At 43.5% G+C, this 25,920-nt stretch overlaps 1 protein-coding gene across 1 annotated transcript; it reads right to left on the reverse strand.

Annotated features, from left to right (window-relative positions):
- Positions 1-553: 553 nt before the first annotated feature.
- Positions 554-25,800, reverse strand: SASS6 (SAS-6 centriolar assembly protein). The gene is made up of 17 exons (XM_070397491.1): positions 25,687-25,800; positions 19,883-19,943; positions 18,307-18,386; positions 17,790-17,894; positions 16,709-16,880; positions 16,039-16,104; positions 15,102-15,221; positions 12,143-12,334; positions 11,251-11,445; positions 11,061-11,150; positions 10,803-10,982; positions 10,388-10,469; positions 9,284-9,414; positions 6,890-7,018; positions 4,091-4,188; positions 2,353-2,447; positions 554-2,263 (listed from the first exon to the last, which is right to left on the reverse strand). Exons 1-17 carry the CDS (start codon positions 25,749-25,751, stop codon positions 2,157-2,159), a joined length of 1,968 nt encoding a protein of 655 aa, XP_070253592.1. The 5' UTR covers positions 25,752-25,800; the 3' UTR covers positions 554-2,156.
- Between the last annotated feature and the right edge of the window lie 120 nt (positions 25,801-25,920).

Genomic DNA, 25,920 nt, shown 5'->3' on the forward strand with positions numbered 1-25,920 from the left:
GATTCCCTCTAGGGCCGGTTTGGCTTTGTCACCATAATCATTTCTCAGTAACAAATCACAGCTTTATGCCTTCTCTCTGAATCCATTCCTTTCCCTTCACTATAAAATACTCTTGTAGGAAGACAAACAGTGAAAATTTAATCCATAAGTGAAAGCAAGTTTCTAAGCAGAGATGTTGTATATCAGTCCTTTTCCAGTTTTCATATACTTTTGTTTTTTTAATCCTCACCTGAGGATATTTTCCCATTGATTTTTAGGGAGAGTGGAAGAAAGACGGCAAGAGAGAGAGAAACATTGATATGAGAGAGACACACTGACACATGTGCCTCCCGCATGTGCTCCGACCAGGGCCTGGCCAGGGAGGAACTTAAAACCGAGGTATGTGCCCTTGACTGGACTAGAACCTGGGACCCTTCGGTCCGCAGTCCGAAGCTCTAGCTGCTGAGCCAAACCAGCCAGGGTCATATACTTTTTACATGTCCTACTCGCAAAATAATCTTACTAACCAAGCTCACACAGTTCACAGAAATACATTAAATTCAACATTCTGATTATTAACATGTATACTTCATACTGCAAAACAATTTCAAATAAAAGTTTAAGAGGTAGAGCAAAGAGCACACTCAAAAGTCAGTACAAGTATATCTAATATAAAATCTTTGGCACATCAAAGTGATCTATCTTTTGGAAATTCTAATTTATATTAAAAATTTTTAAAAAGCTACCTGTATGTCATCCCATCCACAGCCTGTCCATATATGTTTACACAATGTTCACAAGAGCAGATCAACATGGCCAGGAGGCTTCTTCCCACACTCCATAAGCACTTTCAAGGTGCTGTAACCAAGTGTTCTTATGCATGTGGGGTATGTAAATGAGGAAACAACTACATATGAGAAGTCATCGCCCAGTAATGGTTACTAAATGTTTTAGGGGAGTTCCCTAGTTCAGGATACCTTGTAATTGCTAGCAGTTGCAAAGTATCAGATTCAATATGGCTTCATTAAAAAATTGGCAAAGATTCTTTGTCTTACCCTGGAACTGTTGATATGTCAATATCTTGAAATGTCTCTCCTTATCTGTATAATATGGTCCTTGAAAATAATTTTTGAAAGATTAAATGAACATTAGCAATATTTACAAATAAAAACTGACTGAGACATTTCTTAAGAGAATGATACTCTTGATTGGATGGTTGTCAATAAGAAAAATGGGCCCTATGATTCTGGGTGAATTTTTTAAAATCACCTACCTTTTCTCAAGAAACTACTCATACTTGAAACTTAAACCAAGAGAAAGTTGCCTACTTTATTACGCACACAATTAAACCCGTTTTGAAATTAAAAAGCAAGTACAATGAATATTCATGATGCTCTTTTGTATAGTACTAATTTTCAAAACAAAACGCCACTAATACAAATTTAACTGCATAAAACACTAATGAAACTCCAAATGAAAGAAAATCTGGATGAGCACAGACTTTCAGGAAGCAATAAAACCCTGTAAACTGCAGCTCAAATGACTCAAGCAGTTGATACCTAATCTGGTCACGTAAATGTCCCAGTTATTCAACAGCTAGCTGAAAGGTTTCAAGGAAAATACCTGCTATAAAGGATTGATTTAATTTTATGACTTTTTCCCTTTACTGTACATTATCATCGATAATATAGACACCTTAGGAGATAACCATCTTCCCTCATAATTCTTAGGTGGCAAATTTAAAACTTTTTACCAAAGAAAATGATAAAACGAATTACTAGCATCCTCTGGCTCCCATTCCGTCGGACAAATGTGACTTTACCAGGCAGTCACTGTGATTAGAACGTCCCTTATAACGACCAACCCTTGCCTTGGCACGTGTAAGAGCTGCTCAGGCTGAGTTTAAGAAAACCCCCACTGCTGTCCTGTAAAGCACCGTGTTCACACACCAGAGCCTGGCACCGACTCTGAGAGCCTCCCTTCCCCAAGTCCCCAAGTCCAATCGGCTCCTCTGAGCCGCCTGCCGGCAGGGACAGCAACAACAGCAGCACCTGAGACGCGCACAGCCTGCTGCCCGGCCAGGCAGCTCTGCCACTGCTCCTGCGTGCGTGCGGGATGTCCCCTGCCGCACGGTTCCTCCACCAGGCGGTGCCAGCTCATGCGGGCAGAGGGCACTGTTAGCTGTGAGGCAGCTGCCCGGGGAAGTACGCAGAGGAGGAGGAAGGGACCGAGGCGGGTTTGCAGGATGTCTGCAGCGCTCCTAACGGGCCATCTTTCTGATGGTCTGCAAATGAGGAAGAGAAGGTGACTTGGACTCCCTTCAGCCTCGGTCCCTTCCCTCCCACCGCAATGGACGGGACGCAGAGGCCTCACCTGCAGCGCTGAAGAGATTCTGGCTGAGCCCCCGCAAAGGAATGCTGTCCTCCCTTTTCTTCAGATACTTGGGCTCCAGCCCTACATTTTCACCACTTAAGAGGAAAATAGTAATTATTTACTTAAACTCTTATTTTTCTCTTTAGTAGTTAATTGTGAATATTCATCTAATCTATATACTATATATATGTTTATCGTTTTGTTCAAAACAAATCACTCTAGTCACTGTTTTCTTAAGCAAATAACTTATGTGCCCACACGCTGTGGTGCCCTTCTTCCCAGCAGAGTGGATTAGAACATGTAAAACTAAAACCCACAGAGCTGGGCTGGGGATGTAAGAGAAACGAGCTCTCTGAGGACTATACACACCTCCGCGCATGCTGAGAGCATCGTGCTATTGAGACTTTCCTACCTCGTCTGTTTAAATGAACGCTTTCTTCTTTCTTTAACCAAAAGCTCTTTAAAGTCTGTGCTTCAGAGGGGTCATTATTAGATATCACTACACAGTCACACAGGGATTCTGGTTAGATGAATACAAACGTGATATTTCAAAAAGAAAGCCATGTCCGCCTTGGTCTTTTCTCCTTCTGCCACTGCATCCCTTCTTCCCAACCTGCCCCTCAGCAGCTTCTCTCATAGCAGCCTTGCAGTAGGAAAGGAAAAGCTCTTGCTAAACGGTGACCTTATAAACTTGAAATTAGAGGAAGGTCTTTTCCCAGGTTTCAGGAAAGATGAACAGGTATTTTTTCCATTTTAATTCTTTTCTTCTTTAATCTTTGATCCCCACTGCCACTTTTTACTAGCTGACAACAAAACCTAACAAATTTCAACAGAAAATGCAAAAAACAGCTGACCAGTCCTACTTTTATGGACACGATTTCTTGATTTTTGTTCTGCAAATATGATCGTCACACGTTGTGCAAGTCAGCTGGTTTGGTGTGTGACCTGAGTAAGTATGTAAACATCCAGAGTGGAAAAGCAAGAGGCTCCCAGGCTGACTGCTGTCATATCGTCGGGTGGCAGCTTTAGAGCCGCCAGGACAAAGGGCCGGGAGCTGGGGAAGCAGCCTCTGCACCGTGCTAGTCTCACAGTTTAAATACCCGAGGTGACCGCTCCTGCCCACCAGTGCCAGCAGGTGGCCCTGAACGCCATCACATTGTAACAAGGAAGCAGGCTGACAAGAAACCAATGTTATGAACATGAAGACCAGTCTGCACATCTGAGCTGTTTAATTCGGCCACAACTCGCTGATTCGACGGACGGCAGGTGAACCCGTCTGAGATCCAAGGGACAGGAAGGCGCTGGGCAGGCCAGCGGGGCCGCGCGGACAGGAAAGCTGACGCACGTACGCATGTTCGCTGGGACAACCTCATCAGCCTGTACGCTTACTTGCCGAAGGGTCCCAGCAGGTTACCGAGCTGTTTCCTCAGGCTGCTATCAGGAAGTAGGAAGATTTCTAGCTACCTGCCCGCGAATATTTGAAAGGGGACTTTGTTACATAAGAAAATATTTTAGAAAACAAAATTTTACTATATATCTAACTGCATCCTACAGTTTCAAAAATATATGAAAAACCCCTTTCTTATAGCCAAGAGTGACTGAATTTAAGTTCCATGGACCATCAACTTAAAATGTCGCAGATAAGTAGCAGGTGCCCTGGCTTTTCAGGCCCCGATGAAATGCTTTCAGATGATTTTCAAAAGGGCGAACATCAGGCGTTATGTCAAGGAGTACTTACTTTTCCTTATCAGCGGAGCCGGGCACACTAAGAGTTGTTCCTGACTGAATATCCCCTAGTGACGGATTTGATTTTGTTAACTGCAAGTTAAACTGAACCTGTGAAGCGAGAAAACACCTCATGTAATGAAACTGGTGAGAACGGAGACAAATCTATAGGGAGCGAGGTGCTTACATTTTTTTCCTGATAATCGAGAGCACAGAGGTCCAGGAGCACTACAGCTCCTAACACAAACACATTTCGTTGAGGAGATTTAATCTGAGGATATTTCTCCTTGCCCCAACAGTTCCTATCACACAAGCAAGATGAGCGGCAGAGACAAAGCACGAACACATTTAGACAAGTGTATGCACAGAGTTATTTAATGAACAAGGGCTAGGAATTCGAATTTTCCAAAAATCCATGTAAAAGTCCGAACCAAACACCAGCACGAGATATGGAAGTCTATTTAAAGACATAGCGACTGTGACTGAGTGGGTCTCACGCCAGGGATGTGTACATGTATCTACGTCAGGAAACCCACAAACACAAATCCCCGCCAATAGATCAAAGAAGAAAAGGCACATGAAAACTGTCTATTTGTGGTAAAAACTCCTAATAAAGCCGGCACAGAGGCTCGTGTAACAGGATAAAATTAGAATCAGAAAGGTAAACGCTGCTGTCCTTGGCTATCAAGGTTCCACAGTCTCAAAATACCGGTTTTCCCTACAGCGCTCTACACATTTAACATAACATTAAACAGAAATAGGATTTTTTTTAAAAAGCCACACAAGATGGTTTTAAAACTCCCTATAAAAAATCAACATGCAAAAAGAAAGGAAAACTAATAGTATCAGATATCAATGCATAATAGTTTCTGACCACCATCACAAACAATTAGAAAACTGGACAAAACAAACAAAAAGAATGTTATCAAATACTGGACCACACTTCAGAAAAATTGGGCAGTTTCTTAAAAATTAAATATCTGCCCCACTCAGTCATTCTATTCACAGGTATTCACCGCAGGGAAACACGAAGGCTGCACACCAACGTTCATGGCAGCTGTACTGGAGTCAGCCCCAAACTGGAAATGACACAAGCATCCATCCAATGGCAGAGGGAGGAGCAAGCGTGGCCTCCCCACGCGAGGAGCAGCACGAGCAATCGGAAGCGAGGTGCTGATGCGCACCACCACCCGACCAACCTCAAACCCGGTGCTGAGCGCCAAGACGGGAAACGACATCCTGCCCGAGTCCATCACATCAAGTGTGGAGGCAGGTCAGAGGCAGAGAGCACATCAGCTGTCGCTTAGCTGCTTGGGGACGAGTGGGGATTCACTGCGGAAGCACTAGGGGAACCCCGAGGAAAGTGTAAGTGCTCTAGCACTGCCTGCTGTGATGCTTTCACAACTGTATACACTGACTGACATTATTAAACTGTAAACCAGTGGTTCTCAACCTTCTGGCCCTTTAAAACAGTTCCTCATGTTTTTACCCCAACCATAAAATTATTTTCGTTGCTACTTCATAACTGTCATGTTGCTACTGTTCTGAATCGTAATGTAAATATCTGATATGCAGGATGGTCTTAGGCGACCCCTGTGAAAGGGTCGTTCGACTGCCAAAGGGGTCGCGACCCACAGGTTGAGAACCGCTGCTGTGAACTCCACAATGGGAGATTTACGGTATGTAAATCATACCTTAGTAAAGTTTTAAGTTAAAAAGGCACCAGAAAGAGACTAAAAAGACAAGTCCAAAATAGGGAAATAACCACAATAAAAATATAAAACCAACAGTAAATGTCTTGGAACATATAAAGAACATTCATGACATCATTTTATAAGGATTAAATCACCCAAAGATGAATAAAACCGATAAAAAGGAATTTAATAAAAGAAACATAGCCCATAAATATATAAAAAGATGTCCCCCACTTAATTACCAAGGAAATGCCAGATAAGCCAAAATGCCTACGGTCCAGTTACTTTCCAGAATTTATCCTACAAATCGACTGCGTAAGGCCAGAGACCGTTGCTGAGCACTGGGCGAAGACTGGCCCGTAGCAGGGCGCCAGCTGAATGAAGGGGCACCGTTCACACGCAGCAGACGCTAGCACAAGACCACCCAGTCAGCAGTCTCCAAGGCAGGCAGTGACCACAACTCCATCAAGTTCGAGAAGAAAATCCTGTAATTTTGACTTACACACTAGACCAGTGGTCGGCAAACTCATTAGTCAACAGAGCCAAATAGCAACAGTACAACGATTGAAATTTCTTTTGAGAGCCAAATTTTTTAAAACTTAAACTATATAGGTAGGTTCATTGTTATTAACTTCATTAGGGTACTCCAAGCTGGCCTTTGCTAAAAACGTCCTCAATCTGATTGAGGTATGTTCACTGAGGTCGACCCCTTCCAACTCTCCCATCCTCAACTCGTGCATGAATCGCGCGCGCACACCTTCCCCCGCCCCTCCCCCGCACCTGTGCCATGTCTCCCGTCGCCTGACCGACCGACACCCTCCACTTCTTCTACCACCACTTCTTCAAAATAGACTTGCCCAGGCCGAAAACCGACTTCTGCGCATGGGCCACGAAGTTTCAATCGAGCTGTACGTGCGCCTGCACGTGGTATTTTGTGGAAGAGCCACACTCAAGGGGCCAAAGAGCCGCATGTGGCTCGAGAGCTGCGGTTTGCCGACCACTGCACTAGACAGTGATGTACTCATCCAACACATTACCTAATACAGTTTTTAAAGATAAAGTGGGTTTATAAGCTAACAACTGGCTATATATGTTTCCTTACGTGTTAATTTTCTTACCTTTGGTCCTGAAGCCGGGTGGATGGCATTTCTGGCAGACACGGGATGAGGGAAGGTGTTCTGGAAACCAAATGCAGAGGAGACAGGATACCCGATGCCACAAGTTGGGTAAGTCAGCCTACCATCAACCTAAAAATGAACACACACATTTAAGGATGAGAAATTGCTTCTAAATAAGCATTTGCTGATCCGAGAGACATTAGCATCTGCTATAATAACTGAGTTAACAGCACTATCTCAGAGGCCAGTTTTGTTCACACCACGAGGCTGGGGTAGCTCACCTTTCCCAGGGGCTGGGCAAGCTCAACCAACCAACCACTGGACCTGCCTCAAACTATTTTTTTTTTAATTCTTTTATTGATTTCAGAAAGAGGAAGGGGATTGAGCCCACAACCCGGGCACATGCCTTGACTGGGAATTGAATCCAACGGGTGACCTCCTGGTGCATGCGACGATGCTCAACCAGCTGAGCCCCACTGGCCGGGCTCCTGGAACTATTCAAACAAAGACTCGGAAGCATCTTGGTTCGATCTAATGCCCCACACCCCTGCCTAAAAAGGGGGACCATGGGATAGATTCACAGATCAATAAACCAATCAGGGATAAGAGCATTTTCTGCTAGTGAGTAGAATCAGAGCATCGGTGTTCTTAACCTGACTATGGAGACCATTATTCGCGTTACCGATAACTTTCATTATAGTGACGACACCATTAACCAATGACATGGAAACAGTTTATTTAATGAGCCCAACTGAAACACAATCTGTAGTAAATGCACATCAATGGCTGCATGACAAAACACCCTTCACGTGGCCGACCAGTTCTTTCAACTTCGTAATTCAGCACCAGGCACTTCTTTCCACCTTTTGCACCTCAGCCCAAATGCTTCCCCCCCGTCCCCTCTTTTTTTTAATCTTCACTTGAGGATATTTTTCCATTGAATTTTCCAGAGAGTGGAGGGGGAGAGACACAGAGAAACATCGATTTGAGAGACACACTGATGGGTTGCCGCCTGCACAGGGATGGAGCCTGCAACCGAGGTACATGCCCTTGACCGAAATCGAACCCAGGACCCTTCAGTCCGCGAGCTGGCATTCTATCCACTGAGCAAACCGGCGAGGGCTCCTTTCCCTTCTTTAAACACCAGGTACTACCTGGTTCACTAGAGCAGATTAAAACTCAGTCAGGCATTTGAGCCTGAGGGCCTCTGCCAATGCACTCTGGCCAGGACTACAGAACACCCCTACGGGTGGACACGCTGGGCTGACTACTGCTCCTGGCATGAGGGAAACCGCACACAATGAGGAACACAGGCTGCTGAAGTATTGACTGGAATGACAGCCATGTGCTGGATGACTTCAGGGACGGTTTCAGAACGTGGGGCTTTCCTGTGGGTTGGAGGCTGTCAGGAGGTGAGGGTAGCTGAGTAAATGCCCCCTAAGGCAGGAGAAATGCCTTCAAGCCAAAGCTGTAACTAGGAATGAAGCACTCATGTGACCAAGGATAAGATGGCTGCCCATTTTGTTGGTTTGGCAATGTCTGGATTTTTGTCATTTTTTTTTTTTCCTTTTTCTTTTTTAATCCTCACCTGAGGATATGTTTACTACTTTTTTTAGGGAGAGAGGAAAGGACAGAGAGAAACAAAAACCGGTTGCCTCCCATATGCAGCACAACCAGGGATTGAACCCGCAACCTTTTGTGCACTGGACAACACTCCAACCGAGCCACCAGCCAGGGCTGGAGTGGTCTTGTTTTTGTGTTGAGCCGGCACAGGCAGAGTGGGCTTGTCCGATGTAGACACTGTGAAATGCGTAGGTTCCACAGGCGAGCCCAAGGCCTCGCTGGGAGACCCAGTCCAGCTCCTAGCAACACCTAGGTGCCTTTCTTGGAGGAAAAAGCACGAGATCTGCTTCTGGGAGCGAAAAGCTTCTCGCGCAGCAGGTTTTCTAGATTCTAGAGTTGACAAGCCTCTTAACAGGGCTTTCCTCTTTCTGATACAATTCCGTTGAGGTCCCTTCCCCCGCAGTTCCCAACTGGAGCCCAATCCTTCTCACCTTCCCGAGGCCTCCTGAGTGAGTGAGTGAGTGTGTGTGTGTGTGTGTGTGTGTGTGTGTGTGTGTGTAAGTTTTCAGCGCGTTTGGCAGTACTTTAGTTAATACGGAATGATTTCTAGATCTCCTGATGTCTTACAAGAAGTGTGCCCTGGAAGCACAGCCTCTCTGTTAGAGCAGTCCACCTGTTCCACTTGCAGGGACATACTCTGCTCGGTGCTAGTGACTGTGGACTCCAGGCTATCAGCACCAGCCTGTGTCATGGAGACTTCGTGACCACCTGGGGATACTTTTTGTTTTAGGGAATTTACTAAGACCTCTCCCACCTGCATTTAAATCTTACCATGTTAGAGCTAGGAGACAGTCCACTTCTGATCGTGCTGCTAGCATGTACCGGTGGAGTGGCAGAAGGTCCCAGCACATCCTTTCTCACTAGCTGATTATCATTTAGTTCTTTATTTAACCATGTGATCACTTATAGAAAACAACAAGAAACAAGGGAAAGAACTTTATTAAGCTACTAGTGACCCGTCGCGCGAAGCAAGACCCGGGGACCCCTACCCCACCCCCGCGCCATGGGACCGCCCTGAGTCCCGGAGTCCCAACCTGTGTGGCCGGCATGCCGCTGGACGGCCCCGAGTCCTGGAGTGCCACCCCAATGTCCCGCCTCCGGGCTGTGTAGAGCAGCCACCGGACCCCGCCCCCGCTGTGCGTGCTGCCATCTTGTGATGGCATTATGGCCTGAGGGTCAATTTGCATAATATCGCTTTATTATATAGGATTTTATTTTCCTTATAATTTTAAATATTAAAAATTATGCTGAGGTTATTTTTTTAATTTAAATTTTTTTAAACTGCCTTATATAACAGGAGAACAATATAGGTTAATTTAAATTTTTGTCATTTAAGATTCTTATTTAAAAAAAAAAGATTCTTATTTTAGCACATAGAACTCCTTATTCTATTACTTCCCCAAGTATGTGTCTGCTAGTCATGGATCTCTTTGAAGGCTTTCATTTCAAGAACGGTATCTTACAGTTTATTTAAAGTTCACACTCATACGTGACAACCAGTATAATAACTCAGAAAAATGTTAAAGGCTTAATTTTGTATTTTAGTTTCAAATAATTTATATTATTACTATTAGGTAAATACGGCAATTAAAAAAGAGGGAAGAATTTTAAAAGTAAATTATAGTTAATATTTTAACACTTTTAATTCTGAGTCACTGATATAGGTGATATTTTCTTTTAATGATGGTAACTGTTTTACAGGGCAGGTGATATAATTTACTATAGCAAAGACAAAAGACAGTATATTTCAAGCAGAAATTATTTGCATATATCAGTATCCTGATTTTCCTAGACTTTTCTATGAATTTAAGTATAATATTAAGGTTATGACTAAAAACAATGAATTTCATTTACATATAAAGGTAACATACTTACACTTTTCATTATTTTTTAGAAGCTGTTTGCTTTCCTCAAGTTTTTGAACTGTAGCTTCTAATTGTTCTTGTAATTTGCATACCTGAAATAAGTCAATCCTCGTTAAGTGTAAAAAAGACTACATTAAAAACTGAAGAAATGTACTGACTAATATTAATTTAAGAGTTCATTACTCTTATTAAGTAATGAAGGCTCACCTATTTAGGAAATGAATAGTAAAGGTATTTGAGTCATAACTAACTTTTCAAACAAAAATAAGTTATTAACTTCTGTTGAATCTAGTCATGCTCTTTGAAAAACAAAAAAGAAGCCAAAGCCATTCTCGACTATAACAAAGTAGAAATCTGAACTATACATCTGAGGAAATGTGTTATCTTTTACAAATAATCACACAGAAGCATAAAACGTTCTCCACCTCCTGCTCTTTACTTCGGAGAGACTGCCCAACTTCTTGTAATTCCTTTTGTTCCTTTTGTAATTTTTCTTCCTTTTCGGCCAAGAGTTTCTCTTGCTGAATGGTGACTGTATTTTTCAGTTTCAATTTCCCCATTAAAGTTTTCAGATCCCCTTGTAACTTCTTGATAATTTCATTTGCCTGTAAAAGAGCTTCATATGTATATTTCTACATAATCCAATAAAATATTAACATTCTGTTAAATTTTCAAAGACAAACCTTAAGCAGTTCCGCTGATAATGATTTTATGGTTGATTCAAGTTTTCCTATTTGTACCTGATTTTTCTCACGGTGTTCTTCTAAAGCCACCTAATATATTTTTAAAAACATGAATAATTAGGGCCCTTTTTGAGGAAAAGCATCACTATAAACGTGATCATCAATTTGTTTACAACACTGTAAAATAGACCTTCTGTTCCTGGATTGTATCAAATGCTTCTTTTGTTCTGAGGACCAGCTGGTCCTTGTCCTTGATCTCCTGCTCTAGAACAGCCACTTTTGTCTGCAGCTGATTAGCATGCTTCTCCTTCTCGTGGCACTCGGCATCGAGCGTCGAGTTCTCTCTTCGCAGAGACAGCACTTCCTGCTTGGCCCGCTGCAGCTCCTAGAGGCGGTAAATAATGAGGCACTGCGAAAAAGCGAAGCTGCTGGACTGGTTACCTATAATTAAGATGCTTAAAATACAAAAAGTCTTCAATAATTTTGAAGTTCTAGTACTGATGTTTTTTGAAGGATACAAAAGTCTAAGGGTATATGTAATTTGTAGATTCGGAATCCAGTTGTGAAATAGGCTAAAAACTAACCCAATCACAAAGGAAAATAAAAACAATCCTAACTTGTGAATAAATTACAACTTGAAAAAACTAGCTAAGAAATTTGTCTTGAAATCTACAGTTTTAAAAATCACTTCAGTATTAAATACTGATTATAACAGAATTTCAAAATACATAAGATTAATAAATTAAAAACCTTAACATTCCACCATCTACACAGTGACTCTCAAGCTGATGTGCATATTGAATCACCTGACGAGTTTTAAAAACCACTGCACTCACTGTACTGTGGGGCTCTGGAACCCAACCCGGAATATCTCCCAGGCCTGTCTGTCCTGATGCCTGATTCCAGCCTCAGGAGATTCTGATCAGTTAGTATGAGGTATGGCCCGGGCGAGGCCCAGTAAGACCCCTCTAACTGATTTTAAAGAGAACCAAGGGTGAAAACCTAAGTCAAGAGTGAACAGTTCTCTCTGTCGCTCACACTTCTTTACATCGGGGAAAAGCACCAAGCCCATTGCTCGATACCTCTTCAACTCCAGCAAGCTTTGCTTTAAGCTCTCTGATGGTGGAGTCGCCTTTGTATCTCCTCTCGGTGAGGTCTTTGTTAGCTGCTTCTAGCTCGGACAGCCTGCTCTGCAGCTGCTGGGTGTTGCGCTGATGGAGGATTTCTAGCTCTTTCTTCTGCTGCTCATGCTGCTGTTGGTACTGCACCTGCGCCTATTATATAATAAAATAGAGTACCAAGTTCAAAGGAAAAAACCAGAAGTACAAATACAAGAAGATGTGAAGAAAAAAACAATCTCAGTTATTCTTCTGTGTAATTATAAGATGTCCTTGTTTTGAAGAGGAGCTGTTTTCAATCATGAACTTCATGAAGGAGCAGGTAAGGTCAACAAAGGCAGACTGACACTCTAATCTCGCTCATAACTTCTGCTCCTCCTAAACACACGTTTAGATGTAATGGTCTTCAAGTTCAGGGAAGAACAATATAGGATGAAATAAAAAAGCCAACTGTAAAACAGTATATATAGTGTGAACCAAATGAGAGGGTACATAAGGAACTTACAGTATTTGCTTTAAAAAACAACAACAACAACAAAAGAAACCACACACCTAAATTTGTGAAATCAGCATGGTATTGTGCATTAGTTCAGCCCTACAATTAGTAGTTACATTTTAGCTAAAATAAAATCTGAACATGGTATTAACTGTGTAATACCATGTTGCCTGTTTGAATCATACCACAAATGTATCTTAATAATTTCTGTTGAGCACTTTCAAATCCTAAATACTTTTTAAAAATAAACTACACTTTTCTGATTATGACAGTTATATATGCTATTAAAGGCACAAAGAAATCACAAATGACCGATAATCTCATCCAGGGACTCATTCTAAAGATTTAGGAAAAACATCCCCCATACATATTTAAATTTAACATATTAGGACTAAACTATTTATACAATTTAATCATGCTTTTCATTCCCTTACCATTTGCACCTTCTCACATCATTAAAAAAAACTCTGTAAATATGTGAGTAGTTGTACAACATTTCACCCATAGCTGTACCTTCCTTCATTTAATCCCTGCGCTACTGTGGTCACTGAGTTTCCAATTTTTCACAATTACAAATAAAATGATTCCTATCATTGTACATAGATATATATCCAAAATTCAGACTATTTCCTTATGATTAATTATAGGTCAAGGAGTGTGAATAAATATAAAGCTTGATACAAGTTCTAAAACTGCATTACAGCATGTTCTTCCCCCCCTCCCCCCGGCCCCCGCTCCCCTTTTCTTTCTCCTCAGCTCCAGAGGCCATACTTTTATCTCTGTAACTTGTTTCCTGAGCCCACCCAGCCGAGCTGGCTCAATTCTTCCATGGCTCACTTTTTATACCTCTGTGAGTTTCTAAATAAAGTTTTGCTTTTAAAAATAAAAATAATAAAAATTAAATTAAAATAAATAAAATTGCATTCCAGGAAAGTTGTACCCATTCAAAAATTCCTACCATAGGTGCAGGAATTTTTCATAAAATACTTTGGGAATGTTACATTACTACTTTACAAATTCCCTCATTTTTTAAAAACTGGAAAGGGGAGAAGGGAGCAAAAAAGATAAAACAAGTAAGAGTCCAGCTAGAACTGCAAGTGCCACCCTGGAAGACAACACTGAAGGGCGATCCAGAAAACAAGCAGAGCCTGGGAGAGGTGCTAACCACGGCCGGCTAGGGGTAACACACGCTCACGGCAACTGAGGCCACAGGCAGAAAAAGGAGAAAACTGTTTTATCCCAGTGACCAACACCATTTTGAGTGAGTGTGAGTGAGTGTGAGTGAGTGTGTGAGTGTGAGTGTGAGTGTGAGTGTGTGTGTGTGTGTGTGTGTGTGAGTGTGATTTTTTTTAAAGTAGAGGGACAGAATTACATCATTTAGATTTTCTACTTTATTTCAGAGGATTCTGATACACATCAAAGTTTTAGAATCACTGCCCCATAGAATATCTATCAGCAAGAGGAGAACAAAGCAGCTGGTTTTAAAGTCTCAAAGGACTGGTTCACAACCTATCAGAAAATGCAGTAGGGAAGGCAAACAAATCCTTTAGCCACTTTGACCTTATAGTATGCGACATCCATTAGTATTTTATCTGGGTATATTGCAATCTCACCTCTAAAAACAAGGAATGTTCATTACAGTATTATTTATAATAATCAAAAATTTGAAGCATTTAAATGCCCATCAGTTGGGTAAGCAGTTAAATAACTTATTATATCCAAACAATGAATACTATGCAGCCACTGAAAAGGAACAGCTGAACCAAAAAAGAATGATACCTACAATGTCATGTTAGTGAAAAAACATTACAGCCAATAGATCCAGGAGGATCTCATTAGCAGAGGACAAAACCAAAACCCAATGTGTGTACACACCTATTTATATATATAAAGAAGTAATATGCAAATTGTCCTTTACTGCGTCACAGTAACGACTGTTCAATAGCCTGGACAGGGCTGCACGCAGCGAGGGGTGGAGCTGTGTGCACAACCAGTCACCAGGAGATGCATGGAGCACCTCTAGGTCCCTGCCCTGCTCCCGCAGGCAGCGGCGGCAGCTCCCTTCAGCCTCCCGAAGCGGCGCGGCTCCCGCCCGGCTCCCGCAGAAGCAGCGAGGTGGCCTACTGTGCGTGATATCTCGCTCTGGGCCACTAGTGTATCTATAATTATACATAGTTTACACATTTCAAGTTTTATAAATATAAACAAATATTTACAAATTACATATTATTTACAAGTATGGAGAAAAGTCTGAAAAACCCATGAAATATTTATAGTTTATCTCTGGGTAGTAAGACTTTGAAGGAGACAATTTTTATAGACTCTGTAAAGTCCAAACACTTTAAAGTAAGCACACATTACTTTTATAATGAACACCACGACTAAGCAGTAACAAAACATTTCCCCCGTTCCCTCTGATGTTCATACCTGCAAGGCCTTTTCCCTCTCACTGGTCAGCTCCTGAGAATGCTTACTCGACAATTCTGCTGTGTGGGATGCCCATTCATTCCGTAACTTATCTAATTCTTGAACTTTTTCTGATAATGTCTGCATCAGAGTTCAATACAAAATAGTAAGAGTCGCTTGAACAGGTCATTAGGTTAGAACATGCCAATATAACAAGGATATCAAGGAATATGGAACCACAGCTTTTCAAGATATACACAAAGATTTTTTGAATTTGAGGAAATCAAGATTAGAATAAAAGCAGTTTCAGATCTGCAACGGCCCACCGGTCAAGCTTGTCTATCTTTAACCTTTCAGTTAAATCTGGCTCGTCCCCTCCTCTGGCATGAAGAAGTAAGTATAAACCCTGGCTGGAGCCAGACAGTCAGAAGCATTCACTTAACACGTGAAGCCTAGGCACAGGCTCCCAAGGTGGGCCGTGCTGTGCAGAATAGCGGGTTATCAGATAGTGTGGTCCTCAATTTCAAGTACTAGGGGCAAAAAGTAATAGCTATGACTGAAAAAATAAACCTACCAGAGGAATTAATTCTAAACATAACAAAAGGGGAAGGTTTACAGACAAACTGAAAGGCCATTTTAGACAAGAGGAATGAGGGAAACAAGAGGAGCAGAGAAGGAACCTGCAACAGACACTATACGTTCTCTTACTTAATGAAGACCTGGAGGAAACGTGCCATATGCTGGGGATAACAAAAGTGTTTGGATGGAATAAAATATCAAAGAGTTAAAGCATCCGGTTAAGATAACTAACTGGTAGGAAAAATATGGAAAAAGGAGGAGGAATTCTGTGATAGCATGCTTTAAAAAAAAAAAATACACAGAAGCCTGGATGGGATTCCAGAGGCAATCCAGAGCCAATGTTTGGGTGACTTACAAAGAAAAATGAAACCTGATTTACCTTTTGTGTGAAATTCAGTTGCCTAGTAACATCCTCTAGCGATTGTGTCAATGATAATTTTTCTTCCTGTTTATAAAAATAAAATGATGTAGCTTACTATTTAATTATGCTACTGCTCAAACTTTAGCAAAGTACAGCCTCAACATCAGGCTGGAGTTTGTTAGAAACTTGAATCACAGGCCCCACCTCAGACCTCTGAGTCAAAATCTGCGCCAGCGAGATCCCTAGATTTGTGTGCAATTACATTTTGAGATGCACTGGTCTACAGCATTTGACTAAGGAGACTTCCTGAAAACGCTTTGGAGGCGTCCCAATGTTGGTACAGAGCACTTGTTTTATTTGCACTTATTTTATTTCATTCCATTTAAGATGGGCTAGACATTCCTACACGTATCGATAAGCTGACGAAACCATGACACCCAGAGTTTAAGTGACCTGCCCAAGATCACAGAAAAGAAGTAAAAACCCTGGGACCTAACTTTCTCAGTTCCTGGTCCAGTTCTGTCTTTGTATCTTGAGTAAATGAAAAATAAATAAACTCATTACATGTTACAAAAATTTCTGGACATCTTACTCAGAAAACCAAAACTAAAAGCAATATAGCTCTTCAGTGGTTTATTGGAGTCCTTTGGTAGTTATTTTAAAAGAATACCTTGAATTCAAATCTTACCTTGCTACATTTCAAACAGCCTGCTAGAAACTTCTTTATCTCCACGTCACTGCCAGGTAGCAGTTTTAGTGAGAGGTGTGTAAGATGCTTAAAAGGGTTTGTCTCTACCACATTTAGAAGGACAGGAGAGTTATCCAACACAGCCGCTGGAGACACTAACTGCAGCAGAAACCTTGGGAAACGAAGGGTCATGTTATCACACGGTTATGAGATAGTGAAACTCTCCCACTGAGTCACCATGACTCAGTGGATCATCAATGATTAGAAGGATCAGGAAAGGGGGCATATTGGAATCCTAGGGGCCAATATGAAAGACTCCCAACGGTAAAATGTGATAAACTGGTGTAAATAGTAAAACGTGTAACTTCGATAAGAAAAATGACTGATGGAAACATAATGAATATATTAACGCCCATGATTTCACGATGAAAGACACATGAGAGAAAGCAAAGAATTAAAATAAAAAACTGAAACCACAAAAATAACTACAGTACCAATTTCTTACTCTAAAAATTTACAATTTAAAAGAATTAAGCATTTATCCTTTATTGTATGACTTTTCAGAGTAATCAAATCTCCCTAATTGATGAGGGTAAGTTCTTGATTATGAATGAATAACCAATAAATATAGAAAGAATAGGGTTAGAAAAGCATAATTTTGTAGTCCCTGCTGACATAACTGATTTGATCAACAACCATCAGCTGAAGAAGCAACAGATAAAGCTTGGAGAAGTTTACACTGAAAGGATCAGGCATCAGCATCTTATGCCCACATGCGAGCGCGCGCATACACACACACACACACACACACACACAACCACTTATTCTCTCCTTTTTCCAAGCTCATTATAAAAACATACACTTGATGCTATTAAATATTTCAGATAATGAAAATTAAGAGTAAATGTTGCTGATTTTAATCGTGAGTAAGTAAATTTAGGATTTATTGGAGCTCTGGGACCCCCGTTTTTAAGATGGACAGGGACACCTGTCACACACAGAGAATCCTGTGCCATCCTCCTGTCCTATACAGAGAGCTGGTGTTGAGAGAAGGCAGGTGACGCGGTGCTCTGAGACTCACCTTGGGGTTTCCTTGGCATGCTCCTGAGTACACTGCTGAAGCAGATCTATAAATTTCTGCGGGAAAGCTAAAAAGTCTACCAGAAGACCTTGCTGGAATTTTAAACTACACAGAAAACAGGAAAAGATATTTTTAGAAAATTTAACTATTATCTTTTATTATAATTAACACACTGCAAGATGATTTTTTCTTTACTAACCATGCATAATCAAGATTTAATAAACTAGGGAACTTTGATTTTTATAAAATTTATTCAATGAGACGGAAAAGGTCAATAAATTTAGCTAAAGATCCAAATTTCTGCGCTATTGTAAGCAGAACTCTAATAATCTATGAAATACTTGTTTTCCCAAAAACGTTCTGAATAATTATAAACAGTCCAGTGTTCCCCAAATCCCTAAATGTTCCTAATAGGTATGTATGTGTTTCAAAGAGAATAGTACCAATACATTCATAGAACTTAAAAACTTACTTATTCCTAGATTAAATAAAAGATCAGAAAAGTAAATTTAGTTACCTCTGAAAATCTTCCTCCGATATAACAAGGTTATAGAGGAAAAATGGATCAGTGTCATCGGTCAGACGGATAACTAAATCCTAAAAGAAAGTGATTTTTAATGTGTTTAGTAGCTGTACCTTTGAGTAAAAAGTGAGATCACCCAACATCAATGCATCCGCATCAGGCCTCAGCTGGCTCTGCTTCCTGGAGCTGCTGGCTTTCCCTAGTCTTACAGACTTCCATCTTCGCAGGGGGACTTATTCTGCTTCTTAAGAGCCACGGGCGGGGGGGGGGGGGGGGGGGGGGGGGGGTTAGGAAGTTAATTAAACACTAGGAGCTTTAAGTTTAGGAATATCATCCTAGCAGAGCCTTAGGAAAATTCAGACCCAGCCCTTGCTACACTATGACACAATGACAAAAATATTCTTTACCACTGACTATACCATAATCAATTATATTTTCAGTTTCCTGCAAGTTAATTGTCTGGTATTTCAAAAGTGGCAAACACATGAGCAGAAATCACAACCGTCCACCCTGGGAAAAAGGCGCATTTGTCTCGGGCAGAGGACGGGGTATCAGGTGACATGCTGCCAGGCTTCCTCCTCCGGGCCACCCTCCTGCTCCAGATGGCCTCATGTGGAACCCACCTGCCTCAGTCTCAAAGGAGTCAACACCTTTCATCAAGACCTGCTTCCAGACCAAGTTGGCCGTGTGCCAGCTCCTCACAGCAGCCAAAGCTGACAGAAAAGTACACCGACATCACGGACTCAGAGGACCCGGGTGTCAGGAAAACAGAGCGACAAGATGACGAAGGAGACAATAACGAAGCAGGCACTGGGGTCAGAATAAGGTTCCGCTTGACATGAAACCTACTTGTGGCAACTGAGGAACTGTTAGGGGTCCTAGAAAAACCTACACCACCCATGAGGAGCTGGAAAATGAAGGGTCCCCCGGCACGCACAGGAAGAACATGGATAATCTCTTCCAAAAATCAGCAATCCAGGCATGTGCTCTGCCTCAGAATGCCCTGTTCTTCAAGCAACTGCAATGGAAGTACTTCCTGAAATCCACCCCATGATGCTGTAAAAAACTGAAGCTGCTGCCAGTACTCCCAGGTCCCTGATGTTTTAGAGAAAGCCGTGGTGGAGAAAACAATGGCCTACTTCTCAGCTCTGTAGTCTGTATCCATCTGAAGACCATCTAGGACCGATGCTCTAACTGCCGCTCTTCCAAAGGCAAAGTGAAAGATTTAAGAATATCTCCCTGCAGAGATTCATCCATCCCGTTCTCACATGCACACCAGCAAATGCCAACTCTCTAGGGTAGCAACAGATATTCTAGCATCATAAGTGTCCTGGGCAAACCTCAGGGACCCAGACTCCCAACCCCCATTCTTCTGTGCTTTAGAAATAGGTGGTATCATAATCTCTTAGTTATCGTACTTCATTCCCCCACTCGGGACCGGCAAGTACAAAATGGCCCCAAATTAAAAGCAAAATAGGTGTAAAAGAGATCTCACATTCTTAAACCACAAAAATAATTACCTGCCATGTAAGAGAAATTATCATAGTTCAAAATCGAAGTGAATACCCACCTTTCTGTGAACAGGATTGGACACTGCTTGCAGCTCAATGCTCACTCTAACACTGACTCTCCTGTGTGAAGACACAAGCCCGACCGTCAGAAGCCGTCACAGGACACAGTTACCCCCCCTCCTATATTAGCTACAGGGTCTTCACATGTGAGGTGTTCCTCACGTGTGAGATGCTGGGAAAGCACCCTGGGTTCGAAGTTCAAGTTCTTCTTCTCCCACTAGTAAGTAGTAATCAGGTCTTTACCCTGAGGCTAGATTTGTCTCTCCTGTAAAAGGGGGTTGTCATGAGGATTAAAAGAGATAAGCGAAGGGGAAGGCCTAGTACTAGCCTGGACCATAACCTTACTACCCTGATTCTGAAACAGCATCTGTTGAAAGGTAAACCATCAATGTAATAACTTCTCACATTAAAAAATTACCAATTCAAAAAGTCAAATGATTTATGAGAGATTCCATTTGAAAAACTTAAAATGTGATGTAATACTAAGATACTGGAATGTTGAGTCAAGGACTAGGATAACATATTCCCTCCCCTCACACACACAAAATTTTTTTTTTCAGATCCACAAAATACATCTGCTCAATATACTCCATGCAGTACATGTACAGAAGTATCACCAACAGGTTACCACCTATCTTATTCTAGGGCAGTGGTTCTCAACCTTCCTAACACCGCGACCCTTTAATACAGTTCCTCATGTTGTGGTGACCCCCAATTTCATTGTTACAAATTGAACATCATTAAAGCATGGTGATTAATCACAAAAACAATATGTAATTATATATGTGTTTTCCGATGGTCTTAGGCGACCCCTGTGAAAGGGTCGTTTGACCCCCAAAGGGGTCGCAACCCACAGGTTGAGAACCGCTGTTCTAGAGGAACTCTAGGCCCTAAAAGGAAGAAACTGTAGCCTTCCACATTCTATACTGCACCCTGCAGAATCCAGTATTGAACAGAGGCATACAAATAAAGGTGCTCATAAACATTAATCAAATTGAACAAAGCTATTTAAATAATTAGGAAATAAAGGGAAAATATTAGTGAAAAAACATCTCTACATAAATGGTTCTCAAACTATTGTGCTAGAATTAAGTAAGTAACATGGAAAGAGAAAGAAACAAATAATTTGTTCAATATTAAGTTATTCTTATAAAGGTGTGTTTTAAACCTTTCCCACAGCCCATCACTACTTACATGCTACAGAAATAAAAAGTGTGGACAGAGCAATGCGCACGGATGGGAAACCTGGTAAGAGCTGACCAAAGCTAGATTCAAGTGCTTTGATTTTTTTATGCTCTTATAATTTTATATTGGCTTAAAATCTTAGATCATATGATGAGGTTACCATAACTTGTGTCTGTTCTCTGAACACCACAAAAATAGGAAGAATTATCTTTAAACCCACAGAATGTTTTGTTTCTGTTTTGCTAGTATGGAGAGCAATATATGTAAAACAGATCAGAGCCCTACTCCAATTCCACTTAAATTAAGCATTCTTGGGGGGTGGGGGGAGAGAACCTTCTCGTTTCCGAATTTGTAATAGTTTTCCAATCATATTAATGCTTTTGTTGCATATATTCCAAATGCTTATATCCATTAGATGTGGGGAGAAAAAAGGAGGCAAGACCCACAGACTAAACCTATTCTCCATGTTTACTTCAACTCCCCCACGCCTCCCCAAATATCTTGTAGAAAAATCTGTGCTTTCAGAGGATATACTATCTGAAATCAGAAATCTTATTTTATCCGTTGTAATGGCTAATGTCATAGGAACCTTATGAAACAAATCAATAAAACCTCAATAAAAATGCTATTTCTCAAAATTAATGCCACATTCTGAACAATGCATACATCTACGTAACATCTTCCTTGTCAGGTAAATCTGGCATTAGCAGACCTGGATTCTAGCCCAACCCTGCCACCTAGAAGCTATGACTTTAAACTCTCAATTCAAACATTCTAAGCCACGTACTGTGCTGGGTGCTAGGGTTACAAACAGAAACAAACATGGTGCATGTCCTCACACTGAGATCAGATGAAATGACTTGACCCCAGATTTGCTTCTGATTGTATTGTGGGGCTTCCAGAGAGGGAGGGAAGTCACACTCACTGAGCGCCCACACACTGAGCACTTGCCAGGCCCTTGGAATAAACCACCTTAGTTAACAACAGTCACCTTAAGTCAATATCATTTGTCTTACAAAGGGAGAACCTGAGGTGCAGTTAGAAACCTGGTGAAGGTCACATTGCAGAGCCCAAACCAGGACACAGATTTTTCACCGATATCATGCCATCTAAGAAATAAAGTCAATTAATTTCAACGTAGGCAACCTTGAACAGACCCTTATGTGGACGGGATCGCAGACAGACCCCGAGAGTTGTGCAGGAAGCAGCACTGGAGCAGAGGCGAGCAGGACTAGAGGCAGCGCACTGAGAAGGAGCTGCACTCGGAGGGGAATGAGAAGCCTCGTGTGACTAGTATACTGGGGAGAGGAGCTCAGGAAACACAAATGAAAAAGCAGGCTGGTGTCAAATCATGGGCTTCAACATTTTCATCACTCTCCTCCAGACAGTTCTCCGAGCAGTGCCACTGTCTTCCACGGAACTGCCTCCTTCTCTATGACGTCAGTAATTTGTAAACTTCATGCATTAGTCACACGTTAATAATAGCTAACGTTTAGTGAATGCGTACTATGCTCGAGGCACTGTTTGTTCTAAGCACTTTAATATGTATGAACTCACTGCAAATTCATAATACTCCCATGAGGCAGGGACTTTTATCATCGATTAAAGACGGGCAGAGAGACATTCAGTAAACTAACAAACAAACAAAACCGACAACAAACCTGCACAAAATGAAGGTCAGTAAGTGGCAGACCTGGGATTTCAAGCCCACCTGGCCCCCAAGCCTGAATCTGAGCCTGTGCTGTGCTGCCTCCCCGGGAAAACTGCGGCCCCTACTGAAGCTCAGTTCCCTGAGGACCAGAACGAAAACCGGGGTTTTCTGTTGTAGTTTTGGGGCTGGAAGTGAGGAGGCAGGAAGCTTTACACTCTTAGCTCCCGGACAGCACCTGGTACACAGTGGGCATTCGTCAATGTATTTGTTGAGTGACCTGGCCTTGAACACTTAACGAGAGAGTCTGATTGTTTCCCACAGGTCAGGGATCAGCAAACCTTTCTGTCAAGGCCAGACAGTGAGTACTTCAGCTCTGCAGGCCATGGGTCTCTGCCCTTGTAGCTAAAGCAGCCACAGAGGATTCCTCAACATGAGAATGGCTGTGCTCCAATACACCTCACGCTTTATTCACAAAAACGGGCAGTGGGCCACCTGGCCATGGGCTCTAGTTTGCTGACCCTGCTACAGGGGATAGGAAAGGTCTCTAAACAGGAGGGTGAAAAGGGTGACACTGTGTCTTAAATTCTGAGATATTCTCAATTACTAGTAAATGAGAGCCGGAGGGTAAGCGCAGCAGACAGGAGTAATTAACCAGTGAACAGCTGTGGGCCAGCTGACAGAAGGCGGTGGAATCCCGGCTGCCGTCCAGGTGGCTGTTTCTGCGATTGGCTGAGAGAACGCCTGCGCCATCCAACGCCAGGAGCTTCCACCTGCGGCCCACAGCGAACCCCCACAGAGGACGCCCCGAACCAGCCGCCTCACCTTCGCCCAGCCCTTTCCCTAGAGCCAGTGTCAACCCTCCTGACACAACTTAACCGTCTCCCCAACACACACACACACACACACACACACACACACACGACGTATACACACACTCGCCCACTCCAGCACGGCTTTTCCACGCACGTGCTGCTGGTAGTTTAGGTTTCATGCCTAGCAATGGCCCAATAAACCCTTCACTTTAAAAAGACCTTCAGCTGTGGCAGTTAAAATGTTTTGCTCAACCACATAATGAGATGGAGAAGAGCTAGGAGTTTCAACGTTAGAATCAGAAATTACACCCTCACCTTTCATCTTTCTATCCTCATTCTAGAATGAGAAAGAATGGAGGCCACGAATATGAGCCACATCGTAATTTTACATTTTCCAGAAGCCACATTTAACCCAACATACCCCAAATATCGCCATCTTAACGCATTGCGGAGCAGTAGTTTTATTTCCACCTTTACCCAGTGGCCAGATAAGTTCCTATTGAACGAGTACAAAAAACGCTTTACATAAATGTTAAAGGCGCGCTTTAAAATTAAATACCCATTGCATTTTGAAGTTATTTATTACATGTTCTTACAAGCTAATATCTTTTTAAAATATGAGGCTTGGTAAAACACCGTGTAGTGTAATATGAAGCGAGAATTCTCGAGATCCGTGGGCAATGTTAATACACATAATCAGCATAAAAATCGAGATATTTACATCCCTTTTCTTCACAGAGTCTTCGTGGCCCACTGTGCATTCACTCTATGGCACATCCGTTTGGATTCGCTCCAATTCAATGTCCAGTGACCGCAGCGGCCGGCACCCGGGGCAGCAGGAACGAATGACCGACAGAAACGACCCGCACATCTCCGCCCGCAGTGACGGTGTGGCACCACCGGGAGGGCCGCCTGGCTTGCCCACGGGTCTTGGACCCAATTGCACTGTATACTAGTTCCACGTCACTGGGTAAACCAGTGTCCTCATCTTCCAGCCACATGTTCCCACGGGACCCTCCAACCACCGCCTGGGCGGGCACGTTATACCAGTTCACAAACCAGAAGCTAACGAGCGGCGGAACCAAGACAAAACTGCGATCTCGGGGTGGGGGTGGGTGGGGGGGGGGCGTTTAAGGAGAGGAAAGGGGGTACATGGTCATGGAAGGAGACTCCACTCGGGGTGCTGGACACAATACAATACGCAGAACTGTTTCCCCGAAGCCTCGGTAATTTTATCAACCAATGCGACCCCAAGAAAACCAATAAAGGGGCGGCGGCGGCGTGGCTCAGTGGTTGAGCCTCATCTATGAACCGTGAGGTCACCGTTGGATTCCGGGCCGGGGCGCAGCCCAGGGTTGCGGGCTCCATCCCCAGTGGGGGGCGCGCGGGAGGCAGCCGAGCAGTGATTCTCTCTCATCATTGATGTTTCTCTCTCTCCCTCTCCCTTCCTCTCTGAAATCAATAAAAATATATTTTTAAAAAAGGGGGGGGATCCCACTACCTGACTTCTGGTCCGATCTCCCCCCTGAAGCGCCGCCCCTAGTGAGAGCTGTCACTGCGTCTGCCTGCGAGATGGGCCTTGACTCCCGCCGCCCGGGCTGTCAGCCCCGGAGACAAGGCCGGTCGGCCCGACCCTCGACCCCACCGCGGGCCCGGCGCTTGGCCCGTCTGCGGTATTTACACGAACGAACGACTGAAAATTCTGGTTGGCCCCTCTGGTTTTTCGCCGATTTCAGTCACGTAACGTGTGGTCCATGGGGACGGGCGATGCACCACCACACTGGCTGTTCTGAGGCGAAGCTCAAGTGTGCTTCTGGCAGAATCCCGGGGCCCGGAGCCGGCCTGAGGCCCAGCGCGACCCGGCCGGGCCCACGTCCCGCCTGTCAGAGCGGAGACGGGCTCGCACCTCCACGGTCCTCACACCAACTCGCGGCGGCTCCCCGCCTCCTCCCCCGCCTCCCTCCGCGTCCTCGGCAACGGCCGCTCGGTGCGACAGGTAGCCCTGCCTCCCTGCTGAGTCCCCCCCAACCCCGCGTCCCGGGGCCGCCGGCCCGACACCCCGCCGCAGGCCGCAGCCCACCGGCCGGAGCCGCCATCTTCCCCCTCGGCCCGACCCCAACCGCCACCCGCAGGCAGCGGGGACCGCGGGCCTCACCTCTCCTCGCAGTCTCTGCACTTCACCTGCAGCGGGACGAGCTGCTGGAATAGAACCTGGCTCATGCTGGACCGCGGTCCCGCCGCTGCGCGCAGCGGCCACAGGCCCGGGACCCGGCACCCGCCTCAGCGGCGTCCGAGTGCTGCTAAGGTTTGAGTTTGGCGCCCGACTTCCGCTGAGGGGGCGGAGCAGAGAAATAGGCGGAAGCTGAAGGCGGGTTGGACCTCGCCGGCC

Source organism: Myotis yumanensis, unplaced genomic scaffold, assembly GCF_028538775.1.
Source record: "Myotis yumanensis isolate MYYU_CA2020_CCGP unplaced genomic scaffold, mMyoYum1.0.hap1 SCAF_17, whole genome shotgun sequence".
NCBI classification, from domain to species: domain Eukaryota; kingdom Metazoa; phylum Chordata; class Mammalia; order Chiroptera; family Vespertilionidae; genus Myotis; species Myotis yumanensis.

Coding starts and splice junctions, on each gene's coding strand:
- SASS6 (XM_070397491.1), bottom strand. CDS start 25,751: ATGAGCCAGGTTCTATTCCAGCAGCTCGTCCCGCTGCAGGTGAAGTGC. Junction 10,983..11,060: donor TATCAGCGGAACTGCTTAAG/GTTTGTCTTTGA, acceptor GCTCTTTTACAG/GCAAATGAAATTATCAAGAA. Junction 10,470..10,802: donor TCCGAAGTAAAGAGCAGGAG/GTGGAGAACGTT, acceptor GACTTATTTCAG/GTATGCAAATTACAAGAACA.